Source organism: Solanum pennellii, chromosome 3 (assembly GCF_001406875.1).
Source record: "Solanum pennellii chromosome 3, SPENNV200".
NCBI classification, from domain to species: domain Eukaryota; kingdom Viridiplantae; phylum Streptophyta; class Magnoliopsida; order Solanales; family Solanaceae; genus Solanum; species Solanum pennellii.
The window spans coordinates 72,345,881-72,362,976 of record NC_028639.1 but is presented as its reverse complement, the minus strand read 5'-3'; the positions used below and the strand labels follow the sequence as shown (position 1 = coordinate 72,362,976).

General features: G+C 33.9%; 3 protein-coding genes across 4 annotated transcripts; 1 reads left to right on the top strand and 2 right to left on the bottom strand.

Annotated features, from left to right (window-relative positions):
- The first annotated feature begins 1,071 nt into the window (after window positions 1–1,071).
- LOC107014337 (beta-glucosidase 44-like) lies at window positions 1,072–4,041 on the top strand. Its single transcript, XM_015214205.2, has 11 exons — window positions 1,072–1,367; window positions 1,455–1,513; window positions 1,619–1,694; window positions 1,786–1,857; window positions 2,062–2,149; window positions 2,238–2,490; window positions 2,576–2,691; window positions 2,892–3,109; window positions 3,202–3,233; window positions 3,331–3,433; window positions 3,515–4,041. The coding sequence occupies exons 1-11, from the start codon at window positions 1,118–1,120 to the stop codon at window positions 3,790–3,792; spliced, it is 1,545 nt and encodes a 514-aa protein (XP_015069691.1). The 5' UTR covers window positions 1,072–1,117; the 3' UTR covers window positions 3,793–4,041.
- A 194-nt stretch (window positions 4,042–4,235) lies between these two features.
- On the bottom strand, window positions 4,236–8,083 carry LOC107012887 (exonuclease 1). 2 transcript variants are annotated; one of them, XM_015212850.2, is made up of 12 exons: window positions 7,869–8,083; window positions 7,746–7,782; window positions 7,473–7,647; window positions 7,304–7,382; window positions 7,058–7,102; window positions 6,681–6,830; window positions 6,447–6,561; window positions 6,109–6,209; window positions 5,473–5,570; window positions 5,283–5,375; window positions 4,917–5,137; window positions 4,236–4,776 (listed from the first exon to the last, which is right to left on the bottom strand). In XM_015212850.2, exons 1-12 carry the CDS (start codon window positions 7,944–7,946, stop codon window positions 4,334–4,336), a joined length of 1,635 nt encoding a protein of 544 aa, XP_015068336.1. In that variant the 5' UTR covers window positions 7,947–8,083; the 3' UTR covers window positions 4,236–4,333. The 2 variants fall into 2 exon arrangements, with proteins under 2 accessions (XP_015068336.1, XP_015068337.1); XM_015212851.2 differs by having other exon boundaries at window positions 7,473–7,634; window positions 7,869–7,918.
- A 1,395-nt stretch (window positions 8,084–9,478) lies between these two features.
- LOC107014721 (alpha-dioxygenase 2) lies at window positions 9,479–15,146 on the bottom strand. Its single transcript, XM_015214759.2, has 11 exons — window positions 14,884–15,146; window positions 13,189–13,302; window positions 12,813–13,073; window positions 12,399–12,548; window positions 12,155–12,288; window positions 11,495–11,708; window positions 11,196–11,341; window positions 10,727–10,954; window positions 10,418–10,620; window positions 10,089–10,332; window positions 9,479–10,013 (listed from the first exon to the last, which is right to left on the bottom strand). Exons 2-11 carry the CDS (start codon window positions 13,279–13,281, stop codon window positions 9,788–9,790), a joined length of 1,899 nt encoding a protein of 632 aa, XP_015070245.1. The 5' UTR covers window positions 13,282–13,302; window positions 14,884–15,146; the 3' UTR covers window positions 9,479–9,787.
- Between the last annotated feature and the right edge of the window lie 1,950 nt (window positions 15,147–17,096).

Below are 17,096 nucleotides of genomic sequence, written 5' to 3'. Positions count from 1 at the left end.
TTATATTTTTTAGAAAAAAATAATAAAAATTTAGATTAAAATTATTATTTTTTTCATTTCCGTTAGAGGAAAAGGGTATATGTGAGCCATTTGTTTACAAGTAGGGGTATATACGAGTCATTTTCATAACAAGGGATATATCAGCTCTAAATGACAAAGTTGAGGGGTATATCAGACCCTTTTCCCTTTCTTTATTTTATTGTTGTCTTATGTGCCTATGGCCATTTTTTTCTTTTATACCATTTATCATTTTCTCGAGTTAAACTGAACCTTTTTTAGTGTGATCCTATGATAAAATCGTAGTCGCATAGTGAATCGTTAAGTTTGTATCAATAATATAAAGTATCAATTCATACTTTTTAAGTATATATATATAGCCGTTTTTAAGATTAACGGGTATAGATATATCCCACGTAGCCACATAAACATGTGGGTCATTTCTGTGTGCATATATGATTAATCAGAATTTCCGTTGATTAGAAAGGATTCGTTTTAACATTTTTTAATTCTCTCTCATTTTTTTTTCTTTCCATGTCCCATATGTATATATATATATACATATAAAATAATCAAAAATAGAGTAATACTCCTTCCAGCTCACACTAATTGTCATGTTTTGTAATTTGAGCGTTAATTTGACTAATTTTTAAAATTAAATCATATTAGTTTAATGTTTTAAAATAACAAATTATATATTTTATAATTATATAAAAAATATTACAAATTACAACTTTACTCATATTAATATTAAAAAAAATTAATTATAAAATATCAATCAAAATTTATTTTATTTAACTTTTAAAAAGTGAAATACGAAGATAATATTTTTTTTAAGAGGATAAAAAGATAGGCATGGAACCCAACGTTATACTACTCTCTTGCATGTGTTGATTTATATTTATCACTTATATACTTTAAAAATTAAAATAGATATGCCATATTTACTTAACTTATTCAGTTTTAAAATATTTAAGAGTTGGTAATTTATTTATTTTATTGTTGCTCGTGACAAGTCAGGACAAATAATGCATTATTATTTTTTTCTACTATAAATAAATTAGCATTGCCACCATATTCCTTCACATTCTACTCAATTCATTAACTAAAATTAGTAATAATGAAAGCAAATCCTCCCTGTCTAATTTTGCTTCTGCTAATTTCAGCTACTGTACTTACCGTACATTCTGATGATGATGATGATGACGTGTCGCCGGAAAATACCATATTAGACACCGGAGGTTTGAGTAGAGAAAGTTTTCCGAAGGGATTTATATTCGGAACAGCAACTTCAGCTTACCAAGTTGAAGGTTCTGCCAGTACTGAAGGCCGTGGACCTAGTATTTGGGACACTTTCCTTAAAATACCTGGTACCATTAATTAATTAATCTTAAATTAGAGTACTACAAATTTTATAATCATTTTGATTTTGTTCTGATTATTTTGAATGAAAACAGGACTTGAACCAAACAATGCCAATGGAGAAATTGCTGTCGATCAATATCATCGATACAAGGTTATTTTCATTTTCTATGTTCACAAATCCAATTTGATAGTGTAAAATTTTATTTATATATATAAGATAAAACTATGTAGATTGATATTATTGTAATGGGTACAGGAAGATATTGATCTGATGGCGAAGCTGAACTTTGAAGCTTATCGTTTTTCAATTTCGTGGTCAAGGATCTTCCCAAGTAATTTTACTATTTTATTGTCTATAAAGTTTAGATATTTGTCATTAGAAGAATGAATGATAGTAATATTCAAATTTGTGTCTTAATGTAGATGGAACTGGTAAAGTGAACTGGAAGGGAGTTGCTTATTATAATAGATTGATCGATTATATGCTCAAAAGAGGTAACATTTCATCTTTTAATGCATGGCCTTAATGATTGTTGTTGTGGAAATGAATAGTTAAGCTATGTTGCTTGGACTCCCTAAAATTGTTGTTGCACACGTGTCAGATCCTCCAAAAATGCACATTTTTGGATAGATCAACACGTATTACCCGATCAACATAGTAGTTAAGTACCGTACTGAGCTTTAAACGAACTTTTACAGGTATTACCCCATATGCTAATCTGAATCACTATGATTTACCACAAGCACTTCAAGATAGGTACAACGGATGGTTGGGCCGTGAAGTCGTGTAAGCACATCACTTCTTGACATTTTCTATTAAGAAGAATGTTTATGCTATTTGCTTCTTCATTTTGATGATGGTTCAAAATTTGCAGGAAGGATTTTGCTGATTATGCAGAGTTTTGTTTTAAGACATTTGGAGACAGAGTGAAGAATTGGTTCTCGTTTAATGAGCCAAGAGTCGTTGCTGCCTTAGGGTACGATAACGGATTCTTTGCACCTGGAAGATGTTCAAAGCCTTTTGGAAACTGCACAGAAGGGGATTCCGCTACTGAGCCTTATATTGTTGCACACAATCTCATCTTATGTCATGCTTCTGCAGCACAGAGATACCATGAGAAGTATCAAGTAATATGTTCTCTCTTTTTTTCCGTATTTCCTTGCTTTTGGGATCTGTTCCGTCTTTGACTTCATGTTGTATATGTAATGGCAGGAGAAACAGAAAGGGAAGTTTGGCATTCTATTGGATTTTGTGTGGTACGAACCTCTAACAAAAGGAAAAGCCGACAACTATGCTGCTCAAAGAGCTAGAGATTTTCATTTGGGATGGTAAGAGTTTGCACATATAGTAATGCAGTCATGTTCCAATGTGAATCGAGTCCCCGTTAGTTATGTTTACATATCACAAAAGAAGTTCAAATTTTCATCTCTTATGAGCTGTCAACTGTGTCAAGTTTGGGGTTACTAAAGCCTTCTCTTTAGAGTTGCAAAACCTGAAATACTAATTTTACTTTGGGCTTGTTTTACAGGTTCTTGCATCCTCTTGTATATGGTGAGTACCCAAAAACCATGCAAAATATTGTGGGAACGCGATTACCCAAGTTCTCGAAAGAAGAGGTTAAGATGGTGAAGGGATCATTTGATTATGTGGGCATAAACCAGTACACTTCCTACTACATGTATGACCCTCATTATACCACACCGCAACCCTTGGGCTACCAACAGGACTGGAATGTTGGATTTGCTTGTAAGATACTTCGACCTTTTTCACTTCTTTAAGTTAGGCCTAGTAAAATGGAATTACTACTGATTCAAATTCTTTTCGTTGTCCTGATGTAGATGACCGCAAGGGAGTACCAATTGGTCCTAGGGTGAGTATATGATGAAGTTAACATTGTTTCTAACCAAAAATACATACTTACATCTTAATTGTTAGCTAACACTATCTTTGCTGAAAAATGTCTGTAGGCACATTCATACTGGCTCTACATCGTGCCATGGGGTCTATATAAAGCTATCAACTATGTTAAAGAACACTACGGAAATCCTACTATTATTCTAGCAGAAAATGGTATGGTTTGCTTAACTAGTGAAACGTTTATTGTTCAACGTCTTACAGACCAACTTACAAAAAAAATCTCATGATTTTCAGGTATGGATTACGCGGGCAACATTACCCTTCCAAAAGCTTTACATGACACCAAAAGGATCAACTACTATAAGAGCTATTTGCAACAACTGAAGAAGACAGTGGATGATGGAGCTAATGTCATAGGCTACTTCGCGTGGTCATTGCTTGACAACTTTGAATGGAGATTGGGTTATACTTCCAGATTTGGCATTGTCTATGTTGATTTCAATACCCTCAAACGATACCCGAAGATGTCAGCATATTGGTTCAAGAAATTGCTTAAGCGCCAGAAGCATTAAGGCTGCTCTTGCCCTTGTCTGTAGTTCCATGTTTATTTTGATTTTAAAGAACTTGATACTCATACGTTGAGTGACTTTAATGTTCGAAAAACACAATAAGTTAAGTTCCTTAGGCTCTAGAATTTCCACTTATAATAGTTTGATATAAAATTGTTCTTTCTGTAATTTAGCACATCTCTGTCTCTCATGTTGCAGTTTTATGTACTATTAAGGAATGAATAACAGAGTTTTAGCATTGCATCATCCTAATTCTTGAACTCTACTAATGTAATATAGAAAAATTAACTTAAACAGTTGTTCATCAAATTGTTTAAATAAAACTAACAAGAAGGTGTATAATATAAGTTTATTATATAAGTAATGGTAATTAGAAGTCCAAACGACTGAAGGTTAAATTAGTCTAGACATTAAGTTGTACCACAGATTGCGTATCACTAGCGCAATGACAGTTGAACTGTTGTGTATAATTGAAAATAAAATTAACTGTAAAAAGAAAAGTGATTGACACAAGAAATAAATATGTTGAGCCAAATTTTATAAATTACACTCGAGAAAAGAAATTTAGTATAGTGTTTTTCTTATTTTCTGAACTTTGGCTATTACTCCTCTTAACCTTCTTTTCTTTGGTAACTCTTTTTAACTCAATCCTTTTAACTGGCTTAGATTCCACACTCTGTTGTGATTCTGGAATTGTGCATATAACTTCCAGGCTTTCAACATCAGTAACGGCTGAGACTAGTTCAGTAACACTATCCATCTCATCTGGCTCAAATTCCTCCACTTTTCTTTTCCTAAAAGGATTATTATCTGGAACTTTCAGCACTTCTTTTCGATGACTCTTTTTCGCTTCTGCCACCATCTTCCGAGTTGATATTGAAGGGCATATCATGTTTTGAAGAGCTACTGCTTCCTCCAAGCATTCACTTTCATCCATAAACGGACACTGCGTCTGTTCAGCACCAGAGGCTTGTGTTGTCTCCACCACTGAAAATGACAACAAAAAATGTGTTAAATAAATATAGGAGAATCATCATCTCTTTCTCGCACAAGTTCTACTCTTAGTGACATTAGCATGCACAAGAAAAAAGATGTGGCATTAATGGTTATCTGAATATCATGCTTGCCTGTTGTTTCTTTTCTGGATTTACTTGAAGAAATAGCAAAAACGCTGCTGTCTTTTGAAGCTTGAGTAAATGCCTCTTGTCGAGAGAAGGGACCAGAAATTTTCTTGATGTTTGCAGTAGACACATGATTTACTTTACTGGGAAAGACATCGAAGGCCTCCATTGTACAAGGATCTATGTTACCTTGAGCAATTGACATTGCCAATGACGGAAGAATTTCTCTTATGACTGTCAAGGAGTTCTTTTACCATACCTTTCATTGCAGAAACATCAGATAAAGCAATTTAAAGCACTATTCTGCAAAAGGTTAGAGAATGCTGAAGCTTTGGCATAAGAGAAGGCAAGGTCCAAGTAACTAAAGGATACGGTCCTAAGAAGTCAAGTTCTTCGTCTAAAAACTGCAACAGCTCTTCTGGGATGGGTTTCAAGTGCTTCATCCGCTTCAAACTAACATCATATCTGATCAAACATAGACGAAAAAGTTGATTATTTTCGTCAGCTGACAAACAAAGGCAGAACTACATCAAAAAGATGTCATGTCAGTTATTAGACTCACATTCTAGCATGATGGAAAACTGCAACTGCTTCTCGAAATGATTTTGTGTAATCTTCGGGCATTTGATCTCCTTTCTCAAACTTTAACATGGAAAGAACCTGTTAAACATTGGAAAATGACTTTTAATTGCGAGGCTCAAAGATTATAAATCTTTTCAGTCAATCTTAAGCAAAGAACAATATGGGACAATGCAAATGTAACATTTCTCCACTAAACATCCAAACCATATAATAGAGACAATTTGCTGGGCATGAAGCATCCATTCATAATAAAAAAATTGTTGAACAAGATTTAGTAAAATCAATTATGTTGTTCCTCGATGTCTTCTCTAGAAGGATCTTGTGATTTCACCTCTTAATTAGAAAGTAATTTACATCTTCAATTGGTATCCATATATCTATCAGGTAAAACATCAGGTATCAGACAGGTGCAAAGCTGATGTAAGCAAAACCAAGTCAATTCTGATGGCATTTTAGTCTTTCATGTTTCGTATTAATAGTAAAATCCAGGAGTAGAGAATTTTTTCAAATTAGAAATTAATCGTCAGGCATAGGAAATTTTTTGTTCATAGCAATTTATCACCAATTACAGATGCAAGAAACTTCTCTGTTTTGAACAAATGGAGAATATGCTTACTCGATCTAAGTTGCGATATTTGGAGACCAGATTATAAGCTCTAGTAATTCCTATACCAGGGACTGAAGGAAGAAAATCACAGCCAGCTAATACACACATGCCTGCAAATGGTGAATAACGTAAAGATCGTAAAAGGTTACAAAGGAAAAAAGACGGTCAAAAGTTTTTAGAAAGCATTTCACTTTCAGCAGCTAGTTTGCTTCCATTGGCTACAAGATCATCATCATTATCAGTCGCAAGAGTACCTTGGAGTGATAGCTGATAGTAGGGTATAGCAACTTCTAAATGTTCTAATTTTGTTTCTCAACGTAGAGTTAAAGTTAGAAATTGAGAATAACCTGTAAATAAATCTTTGTTGAAATGTCTGAAGGAAGGAACACGAGTATCACAACTGAAAACATGGTCTAGTACCACTTCTTGACCATTTCCATGGGCATCCATCTTAAAGAAAACCTGTTGACAAACACATAAAATGAACATGGGTCGACTAGATTCTAAAATAAAGGGAATTAAGCTGTTAGGAGAGCAGTAACCTCCATCATGCCATATCAAAGTATTTGAGATTTTCTTACAGCGGGACAGCCATATGCTAGTAAGTCACTATCTTCAGAAATCACTGCCACAATTCCATTCTTTTCTTCTTTGAGGTTAGACAAGTAGGCTAATTGTGCATCCGCTTCATATGGTGCGACAACGAATTCTATATTCTCTGACTTCAGAATCTGCACGAGTAGAACATCTTTGTAACAGCTGGATTACTTGAAATCTAGAATTAGCAGATATAGATAATTGAAATCATGCCAAATTACTGAAAAAAAATCCAGGAAAGTGTCTGAATGTCTTCCACAAACAAAGAAAAAGAATAAACGTCTTGTATGACTGAAAGTAGACAAGTTAGTCTACTGTTAAAACTCTAACTGGCTGAACTCAATAGATGATTTTCAAGTACCTGTATGAGATGATGCGCCATTGAAGGAGTGACACTCACAGCCCTCTGCATATGAAGCATTAGAATGGATAAGACGGAACATTAGTTTGCCAGCTGACTGAATTGTGCATTAAACATCTAAAGGTAAACCAATATAGCATAGTTAACTATTCTCAAATGCCACAACCCTTAAGGTATTTTCAATAAATTATTAAACCACGGCAACTAGTTAACCGTGGGATTGATAAAGAAACTGCATAAAAGTACCTGGAAGAGCTCAACGGCGCCAGCAACATTGCCTTCCTTTAGCTTCAACGTTGCCTGATCTCTATTTGTTTTCCTTCTCCTATTGAAATAAAAGATTCACCATCCAGAAGGCTAGTAACGACACAAAATCAGGTATTAATTAACAAGAATTAGGTTTTAGATTACACACTTGTGTCTCTCGTCTTCAGTAGCACTCTTGCAGGGTAAGTTGCCACCATCAAAAACAACTACAGGAGTGATCTTATAATGTCGAAGCATATTGATTCGATGCATGAAGTAATTCAAGTACTGCAATTTCTTATCACCCTCCGAATTAAGGCAAAGCTCCATACTACATGAATATGCTGAAAATTACAGCTTTTATTGATTCTATCCATTTAAAATTAATTATAAAATTTGAATCTTGATTGATAAATATCAAACAAATTTTTTTTTAAAATACCTCCTTTGTGAAGCCAAGAATAAGCATCGATTCCCACCTATACCCAACAAAATTGAATTTTTATCAAAACCCAGAATGTGATAAATGCGATTGAATTGAAAGTCAATGAATTAATTCTTTTACCCTTTTGCCGGCGTATTTTTTTATGTGGGCAGTTTCAACATAGGGCTTCATGAACCGGAGGAGATCTTTGATACCCATTTTTTTTCCTCTTTAATTCTTCTAGAAGGTTCTGGGTATTTTCTCCTACCTTTCTTCCTTTGAGCTTCCTGGGTTTTGGATCTGTAGATGAAAAAATGGCGATTGGAGGAAGTGAGAGAAAATGGCGGGAAGAAGAGCATGTGTTGAAAATGAGATGCAATATACCTAGCTCCCAATGCGACAAGTTAACAGTACTGTCACGGAAAGAACGTAGCCGTCCAATGGAAAAGAGCCACGTACATAAAATCTAAGTCAATGTAACACGTGTCGAATCCTTATTCGTTTGTTCTCTTACTTTCACTGGGCTTTGATGTTTTAACATTTTTACCGCGAAGATAAATTTGAAATTTTGGAGTCCCGGGAAATTTAATCTACCACGCTCCTTGTTGGCGCGTGCATAAATTTTAATTTTGCCTTTTAGAAAAATCTACCGTACTTCTTTTCTTTAATACTCCCTTAGTCCCATTTTATAATGAAAAATTTGAAATGTTTACCAATTACCTTTCAAAAAAATAAATTTACTTTCTCTCTCCTCATAAAATTATTAAAGTATTGAAGTGGGACCAACAAAGATAAAAGAAGAATTGTACCTTTAAATACTTACCACATAAGGAAATATGACATTCTCTTTTTGGACCGACCAAAAAGAAAATTGTGCCATATAAAATGGGACGGAGGGAGTAGCTTTTCATCTGTTTCTTATTTTTTTCCAAGCTTTTCTGACGGTGAAAAAAATGAAGAAAACTTTCACATATATGATAATCACTAAAAAAAATAACTTAATTATTCTTTATAGCTATAAATTATAATTCTCTATAGCTATAATTTTATGATTGTAATTTGTAGCTATATGTTATAGGGAGGAAAGAGGCGAGCGAGATTGGGAGAGATAAGTGAATTGTATATGTATTTGATTAGATAATTGTATATTATACATATGTATTTGTATACATGACAAGGGAGATTAGGAGAGATGGTAGAGAGTGGGAGAGAGGTGAATTCTATATCTATATTGGTTAGATAATTGTATATTATACATATGCATTGTATAAAAATAGGTGAGATTAGGAGAAAGAGGAGAGAGGCGAGCGAGATTAGGAGAGGGAAGAGAGATGGGAGCGAGAGGGCACAGTGTGGGGAGAGGTGAATTGTATATGTATATTGATTAGATAATTGTATATTATACATATATATTTGTATATTTTGACGAATTATACATATATAAATGTGGTTAATTATACAAACTTGAAGTCAGCCCACATAATTAATGTATAATGTTAGTCGTGAGTAATAATTATAGCAAACTATAATTATGATGAGTAATTACGTAGTATAACTTTACTTAACGGCTAATTTACTCAAAAATCATGATAAAAAGTACTTGCACTTTGATGTTTACATTAATCCAATAAATACGCGACACATCACATATGTCTTCGCATAACTTTTATCACTAAACAATATGTTAGTATACCCATCCGCACTATCATTTATAACTTATAACTAAATCATGATAAATTAGTATGACTTGCTTGACATAAATATTGGGTGCAAATAAAATTTAACACAAGTTAAGCTTCCTTATACAAGCTAGTCTTAAAAAACACTTGCATAGTATATCTATAATTGATATCACGTACTCTAATACAACAGACACGCTACAAAACTACATATCATAAACTCCACCATAGTTAACGCACTCAAGCCACCTCTCATACAAGCTCCCGGTGGTTTATTCATCTGACCGTAAACTAGGGTCGTTTGTATTTTCCTTGCAAACTTACTAATTGTTTTAACATAATCACCCCATACAAAGTTGATCACCAAATATAGTACTACCATTAGGTTGCTGGTCTCAGATAAAGAGGTAAGTAGTGTTTAGGATCTGGATCTGAACTCCACACTGAGAATGCACTTGTGCATCTCATGTATTTCTCTGTCATTTCAGGGAAGTATCGATCGATGACATCTTTTAATGTCTCTGTCTTGTTTACCCATTCAAAGCCTTTCTCTGTGTAGGTTCGCGAATTGAAATCAGTTGTGAAGAATCGATCAGCCTCTAACCTCCTGGAAAAACAAAAATGTAGTCAAAACGTTTTGCATATAGTTTAAGTTTTGTACATCGTTATTATATTGACATACCTTGAAGCAATGAGCAGAAATATAAAAAAGGCAGTCTCACTAATGGCAAAGCCTTTAATTTTCTTCTCCGCGTGCAAACCAATTTGGAGATCTAGCTTCTCAATATCATCGCCATATACTTCTTGTAAAGCCTCAATTACTTCTTCGTCGTTAGTTAAATCCTCCCACTTGCTAATTGGTACCATCAGCAAATTCCTTCTGAACTCATTGTACCGCGGAACTCCCCTCTCTCTGTCTCTATAAACTGTTCACTTAGAAAGTTAGCATGTGATTCCTATTTATATAAGATGAAAACAATATACAAAAGAAGTCCACTGGGATAAACATACTGTCCAAGGCGGCCATGTCAATTAAATCAGGTCTATCATCTCCATCGATATCATGAGGAACAAGGTTCCTCATCCATGATGGAAAATTCCACAACGTAGCAGCTCCAGATGACTGGTGACCCATCGATACCAGCATCTGCTCCATACCGATCTTCAACAAGTTCTTTTCTCCTTCTTTCCCTATCATTTCCCTCATAGGAATCCTGATTATCAAACTAAACAGTTAGAAATACATATATCCTACAAGTTATGACATATAAGGAGGCATAATTTGCTTATAAATGGAAAATGTGTAATTGGATAACGTACTCATCTTGAATAGGCAAGGATTTGTCTTCTGATGTAGTCGACTTCAAGTCCCTCAGAACAATCGTGTCAGGTAAAAGTGAGTGCATTCTGTAGACGCTAACGAACTCTTCAGTCAACGAGTAGGGAGTTCCGTGATCTCTAGGCTTTTTAAGACCAACTAAGCCACTCAATACTGGTCCAAATTTGGGTCCTAACAAATCCTTGACTCTCTTCCCCAACAAGCCATACCTGAATAGCGCTAGACTCTTTTAGTTAACATTATTAGTTAAATTCGTAATGCAAAAGCATCATGCATGACAACTAACTGAAAATTGGGAGCTATCGTTAATTCAATCACAGTTCTAGTTTATATCTGCTCAACACCCGTGTCAAATCATCCATTAATGCATCACTTTTAGGTGATCCGGCACAGGTGCAATGACATTTTTGAAGGATCTGGCAACATAGATTTTTTATCAAGTACTCTTACCAGTTGATTCTCATTCCTGCCATAAGAGTATCAGTCTTAACAATTTCAAGCGTCCAATCAATAGTATGGATTTTTGCAATGACCGCTGAAGTTATCAGTCTTGCATGTCGGTACACCTTTTCATCATCAAATTCAGGGTAATGTTCCTGAGAGGTGATTTTAAGCAAAGTCAGTTTGAGGTGTAAAATAATCAAATGTCACAATAAATGCTCATTTGCTTCTTTCACGATGTCCCAACTATACTACGTAAACTTCATATGACCATAGAAAAGAGAAACTTGGGTACATCATTCACCTACTTTAAGCATATCACATATGGCATTATGTTCCTTCACAAACAAGGCCTGCAAGAGAGAGTAGCCTGCCCAATAGTTTCGGACATCTCCGGATATTGGAATGCCTTTATCATCATGTTCCAGAAGTCCATCACCTGAGAGCCTGAGCTTTCCATCTTTAAATCTTCTCACCCTTATCATTCCCTCTTCGTTGTTTCCATATATTACACTCCCATCCCTAACAAAATAGCAAGAGCATATATAATTCATAAGATGAAATAAATCTTCACCATTCGAATAACTTTCAGTCTGCATTGAAATGAAGGATCAAATTGAGTTCCAACTGGATAGTGTGGACAGGAGTTGACGTGTGTATACATCAACTAGGAATAATATTTCCGCCTCCCCTTCTCCCCTCCAGCTCTGTCGCGTGGTTATTACCTTGACTCTTTTAGCATGATACAAAGCAGTAGTTTGGTAGAGTGAAAGAGTCGAGGTAAACCAAATACTCTCTCTTTACCTAATAAATATTTCAGTTAAACAGGTAAGTATTTTCAACTATCGTCCTATACTAATAGCTCTCCCCATGACCATAAAGATATTTAGTTTTATTGCTGGCTTTGGAGTAAATAGAAGTACAAACAAAATCAAAAATTGTTTAGAGTTTTTGAGTCCACTACTTACCACCATGGGGTCCTTGAATTCAAATGCCCAAACTTCAGATCAGGTGAACCTGTGGGAAGTTTTTTGGTTTTAAGGAACTTAAATGACTTCAACGGACACCCTGCTGCAACGTCTTGAGGAGCTCTAAGCTCCACCTGTTGAAAAATTTGTGTTAGTGAAACATAAAATACACCTTTAAGTGCATATAGGCCACTTTTGACCTTTCAATCCCCTCCAGTTCTTAAAACACATATTTACTAGGTACCTGTTCAGTGTCCTCCATATGGTCATTCCAATCATGGATCATAAATTGTAACCACGCGCACGCTATCATGTTGAATTGGCCCCCGCAATCTGTGTACTTTCTTCTTTCCAAGAGCTTGGTGGCCACTGTTACAGGGTGAGGTTCCAGCAGCTGCATAATCAAATGATATTGTCACAAGTGATCATTGAGAGGTCTCAAGATACATATTTCAAACAGCTATATGATTAAGACACATTTATTGGACCATGCAAGTTAGCTATCTAAAAAGATCAGCATCACGCGTTTAATAAGTTCAACAGACTAATTTGCACCCCCTAACCTACTGAACAGAAAACTGAAATGTCTTGTAAAATTGGAACTATCAAATTTACATGATTTAATTAGTGTATCATAATTGATTGCATTTTGGCTTACCGCATAACTTGAAGTGGATGGTAGCATGTTGCGGCCAAAGAAGGTTCCTTGACTGCCCACTAAATGATCCACAGGATGATTGCATGAACCATCAGCAGTCCGATAGGCAAACTCTTCTGTGTCATATTTCTTGCCATTAACTTTCCCTACATGTAAAAGATTGTATCGCTGGTGCAAGTGTCTTCTTATTCCTAGGTAAGCTGCCCCCAGTAACACCGGCAATCTATGCCATAAGTCGAACTTGTCCACAAGATGTACAACCTGATACATAGAAAACAGTAGCATTAGAAAAAGAAAAAGAAAAACATTCTAGTGTGTACTAAAGCATACTATCACACAGGTGAACGGTTAAAAGAAGGGAACGGAGGACACTAACATAGAACAAAATTGTGTCAAAGAAAGACATCTTTGCAACAACATGCCGGAGTTGAGGATGAACAAAGTCTGGAAGAGAAATTGAGAATGCCATGAGAGTTTCTCAACAGTTGACCTGTCAAATAAAGTCAAAAGGATTCAAGAGATGTGTTATCAGTTATGAAGATTGAAAGGGAAGATATACAGCATTTTATAAGCGTTCAACCTGTGCAAATTTGTCCTGTTTCATGACATTCAATTGCTCTTATCAGTTGGCCCAATCAAGATTGAAGCATTCAACTGTCTCCCATTCATCATTATTTTATGAGTTAAAGGTCAAAAAGACATCTAAATTGTCCCAATTATTTGAGTTTCATACCTGAACTATTGAGTAAAACTCACGCTCCGAATAGTTCAGATATGAAACTCAATAAAGTGGAATAGTTTAAATGTGTTTTTTACCCTTTTAACTCATTTTATATTATATATGACAGGAATTAAGGAGAAGTGTCCAGTAGTTTGTGTATAGTGGATCTTTTAATGAGCTTGACAATTACTACTCCAGTTAGGTTTCATTTCACCAGAACATGTTTAGTTCATTAATTAATGAGGATTAGCAGTAAACATCCAACGGTAGCTTTCGTTCGAATGATAGTCATAGACTAAACCAGAACATTAACATCTGTAACGTTTCATATTCAGAGTAGTTGAGTATCCATAAAAGAATGATCTTAAAGAAAAATACCAACATCTAGTCAAAACATCACACTCTTATATATATTTATGTACTTCCATTTTGAATTCGCATATCGCCTCCCCTACACCCTTTCCTAAACAGAACAGTAGCAAAATTTCTCCAACAAATCAAACTCCTTTCGAGTTAAGAAGAAAATACTATGAGTGATGGAACTAAAACAATAAAATACCACCGAAATCCCACAATGAGGTTCATGGAGGGTAGAATTCACATAAACCTTAGAACTACCTCATGGTAGAGAGGTTGTTTCTGAAAGACCCTCGGCTCAAGTGAAAAAGAGACAATGAAGAGAATATAGCAAGTAACAACCTAATACATCACAAAGTCTACCCAAAAAAGCCAAAAACAACAATAAAATAATGTGATAATCAAAACACAGTAAACAACATACAAGAATTAGATTATTGAAAACATTATAAAAATGATTTATTTTTTAAAAAATAAGAAATATAATAAAACAATTAGTACATACCACCCTAAGCAAAACAATATTACGTACTTATTAACCTTTTTCCTAGATTATGTCCTTCATAACCTGAAATTACATCATATTTTATTTTTATCATCTCTTCTCGATACTTATTCCACCTACCTCTGCGTCTCCCCATACCCTTATACCCAACCTCTCACACATCGTCACTGTCGCGTCAACACATCTCCTCTTCATATTTCCAAACCATCTTCAATTTCGCTTCCCTCGTTTTGTCCACCAGAGAAGCAACCTCATGGTCAGCAATAAAAGCACTCAACCAAATAGGATGAACTATGAGGTTACCCGTTGACAAAACGCTACGAATTTCATCGTATACGTCCAAACTTTGGTGATCTGAATTAAGTTTGTACATGTGCTAGTGGAAATTAAATAGCAAGTATTTGTACGGCTAAATTAAGTTGACCCGAACACCGCAATTTTGTTAAAAAAAGAAGTAGTCGTTAGTAATAAATAGCATAACAAATTACCTCCACAAGAAGTAGTTGAAAAATAAGCTAAGGCAGCATCAGCTTTTGTGCGTCCGCCCACATGCCAATAAGCAAAGCCTGCATCAGCTTCCTACGTATGCCCACAAGCCAACAAATTATCAAAATCGATGATACATCAAGCTACAAAATTCAAGTAACACACAGTAATTTCTACAACAGGGCAAGGGTTTTTTTCTCGTTCTAGCTAGCAAATGTGATGGAAGAAAGTTGTAAGGTATAGTTAAATTAGCAGTACTGATTAAGTGGGAAGCTACGTCCATCTATCTGCTTTATTTTTCTANATCGATGATACATCAAGCTACAAAATTCAAGTAACACACAGTAATTTCTACAACAGGGCAAGGTTTTTTTTTCTCGTTCTAGCTAGCAAATGTGATGGAAGAAAGTTGTAAGGTATGGTTAAATTAGCAGTACTGATTAAGTGGGAAGTTACGTCCATCTATCTGCTTTATTTTTACACGATAAATTTGTCATAAATTATTAGTTTTATTTTGGATAAGAATTTTAAAAACATGCTTATATTTGATTAATTAAACTTAGACATGCATTCTATCTGTTGCATGACATAATAAGTGATCTTAACTCGTATAGGAGCATGGATAAGTTAATAATAAGTTGAGAGAAGTACTGAAAATACTCAAAACTTGGCGAGAATTTAGAAATATGTTTCACACATGTAGTAAGATAAAGATATACCAAATTTAGTTAATCAAAGTAAAAGGATATTTTAAAGGCTATCAAAAATTTAAAATAATTCACGAGTGATGCGGTCACAACGAGTTCACATTCCACAATTGTATTCCAAATTAACCTAGTCCGTATATAATTTCGTGGGTCTCTTTTTCGCTATAAAATGTATTGCCTTTTTGTGTTATTTTCTTCGTCTCAAATTACTTGTGACCGTATAAGTTACTTTTTCAATCTTAAATTTTGATTAATATTTTAAGATTTGTTTTTTCATCGTGTATATTGATATTAAAATAATCATAATTTGTAAAAAAAAAAAATGTAGCTCTCAAATATAAAAAATATTAGCTTAATTTATTTCTTAAAAACGTATGGCTTTTATCAAGCAAACATGACATAAAAGCATCCTCCATACCAAATACACCATTAATGATTTGGATGTTAGTAGTTGGAACGATCTAGATAGAGTGTTGACAACGAAAATGAGTACATCATTTATTTCTTACATTTTTATTTATCGGTTATTTCAAAAATAAATTTTTAATTTTATAAATTATTTTTCAACACATAATGTTAAGCATTATTTAATATAAATTATAATGTGATGAGATAGTTAGATCAATCATTACGTATCAAATTCAAATAAACAAATATATGTACAAAGGAGAGTATTCTTTTGTTTTTTTTACTGTCAATTATTGAAAAATAATTTTATTCTTATTTGTCATTTTTATTTCCATCAAAAAAAAGAAATTTGTTTTTTCATAATTTATCCTTGATATTAACTATTTATACTCTAAATTATTCAATACAATTATTGTCATAAAATACTTGCACCAAATACCAATCAGTGTTTCATACTAACTAACGTGCTTCTTTTAGCCAAGTTCCTTTTAATAAATATATTCAAGAAATTCATTTTTGCATATTAATACTGTAAGATGCAATGGAATTTTTTTTTAAAAAAAGAATTACAAATTATGTAATAAAGAAACAATAATATTCATCTCATATATTTCGTTTTACAGATCTCACAACTTTGTCCAAAAATAGTTCTATGAAAAGACCAAAACCATACTTTGTTAGCTTTGTTTTAAATTTTGGCATGTGTTACACAAATTAGCCTTGATAGGGCTATGCTCTGACCGATTAAACTATAATTATTTTTGACATATAATTGTGTTGTCTATAAAAGATGTATACATATATCGCCAAAGACAAAGAGAAGATATTTGCAAATCCAGCATGAATACCCCACCATTACATACACACCACAAACTGGCAGCAATCAATTAGTAGTACAAGACAGTGAGTGATATTATTATTATTATTATTATTATTAAATAACAATATATTTAATATAATTTCATTACAGACTTTCAATTCATAAGAGTGTAATCTAATACTTAAATTATTATAAGTAACGATATAAATTATTGTAAAGTTTGCATAAAAGATGAAGAAATCACACAATTTTTTAGAATTTAGATAAATATATTAGTTTC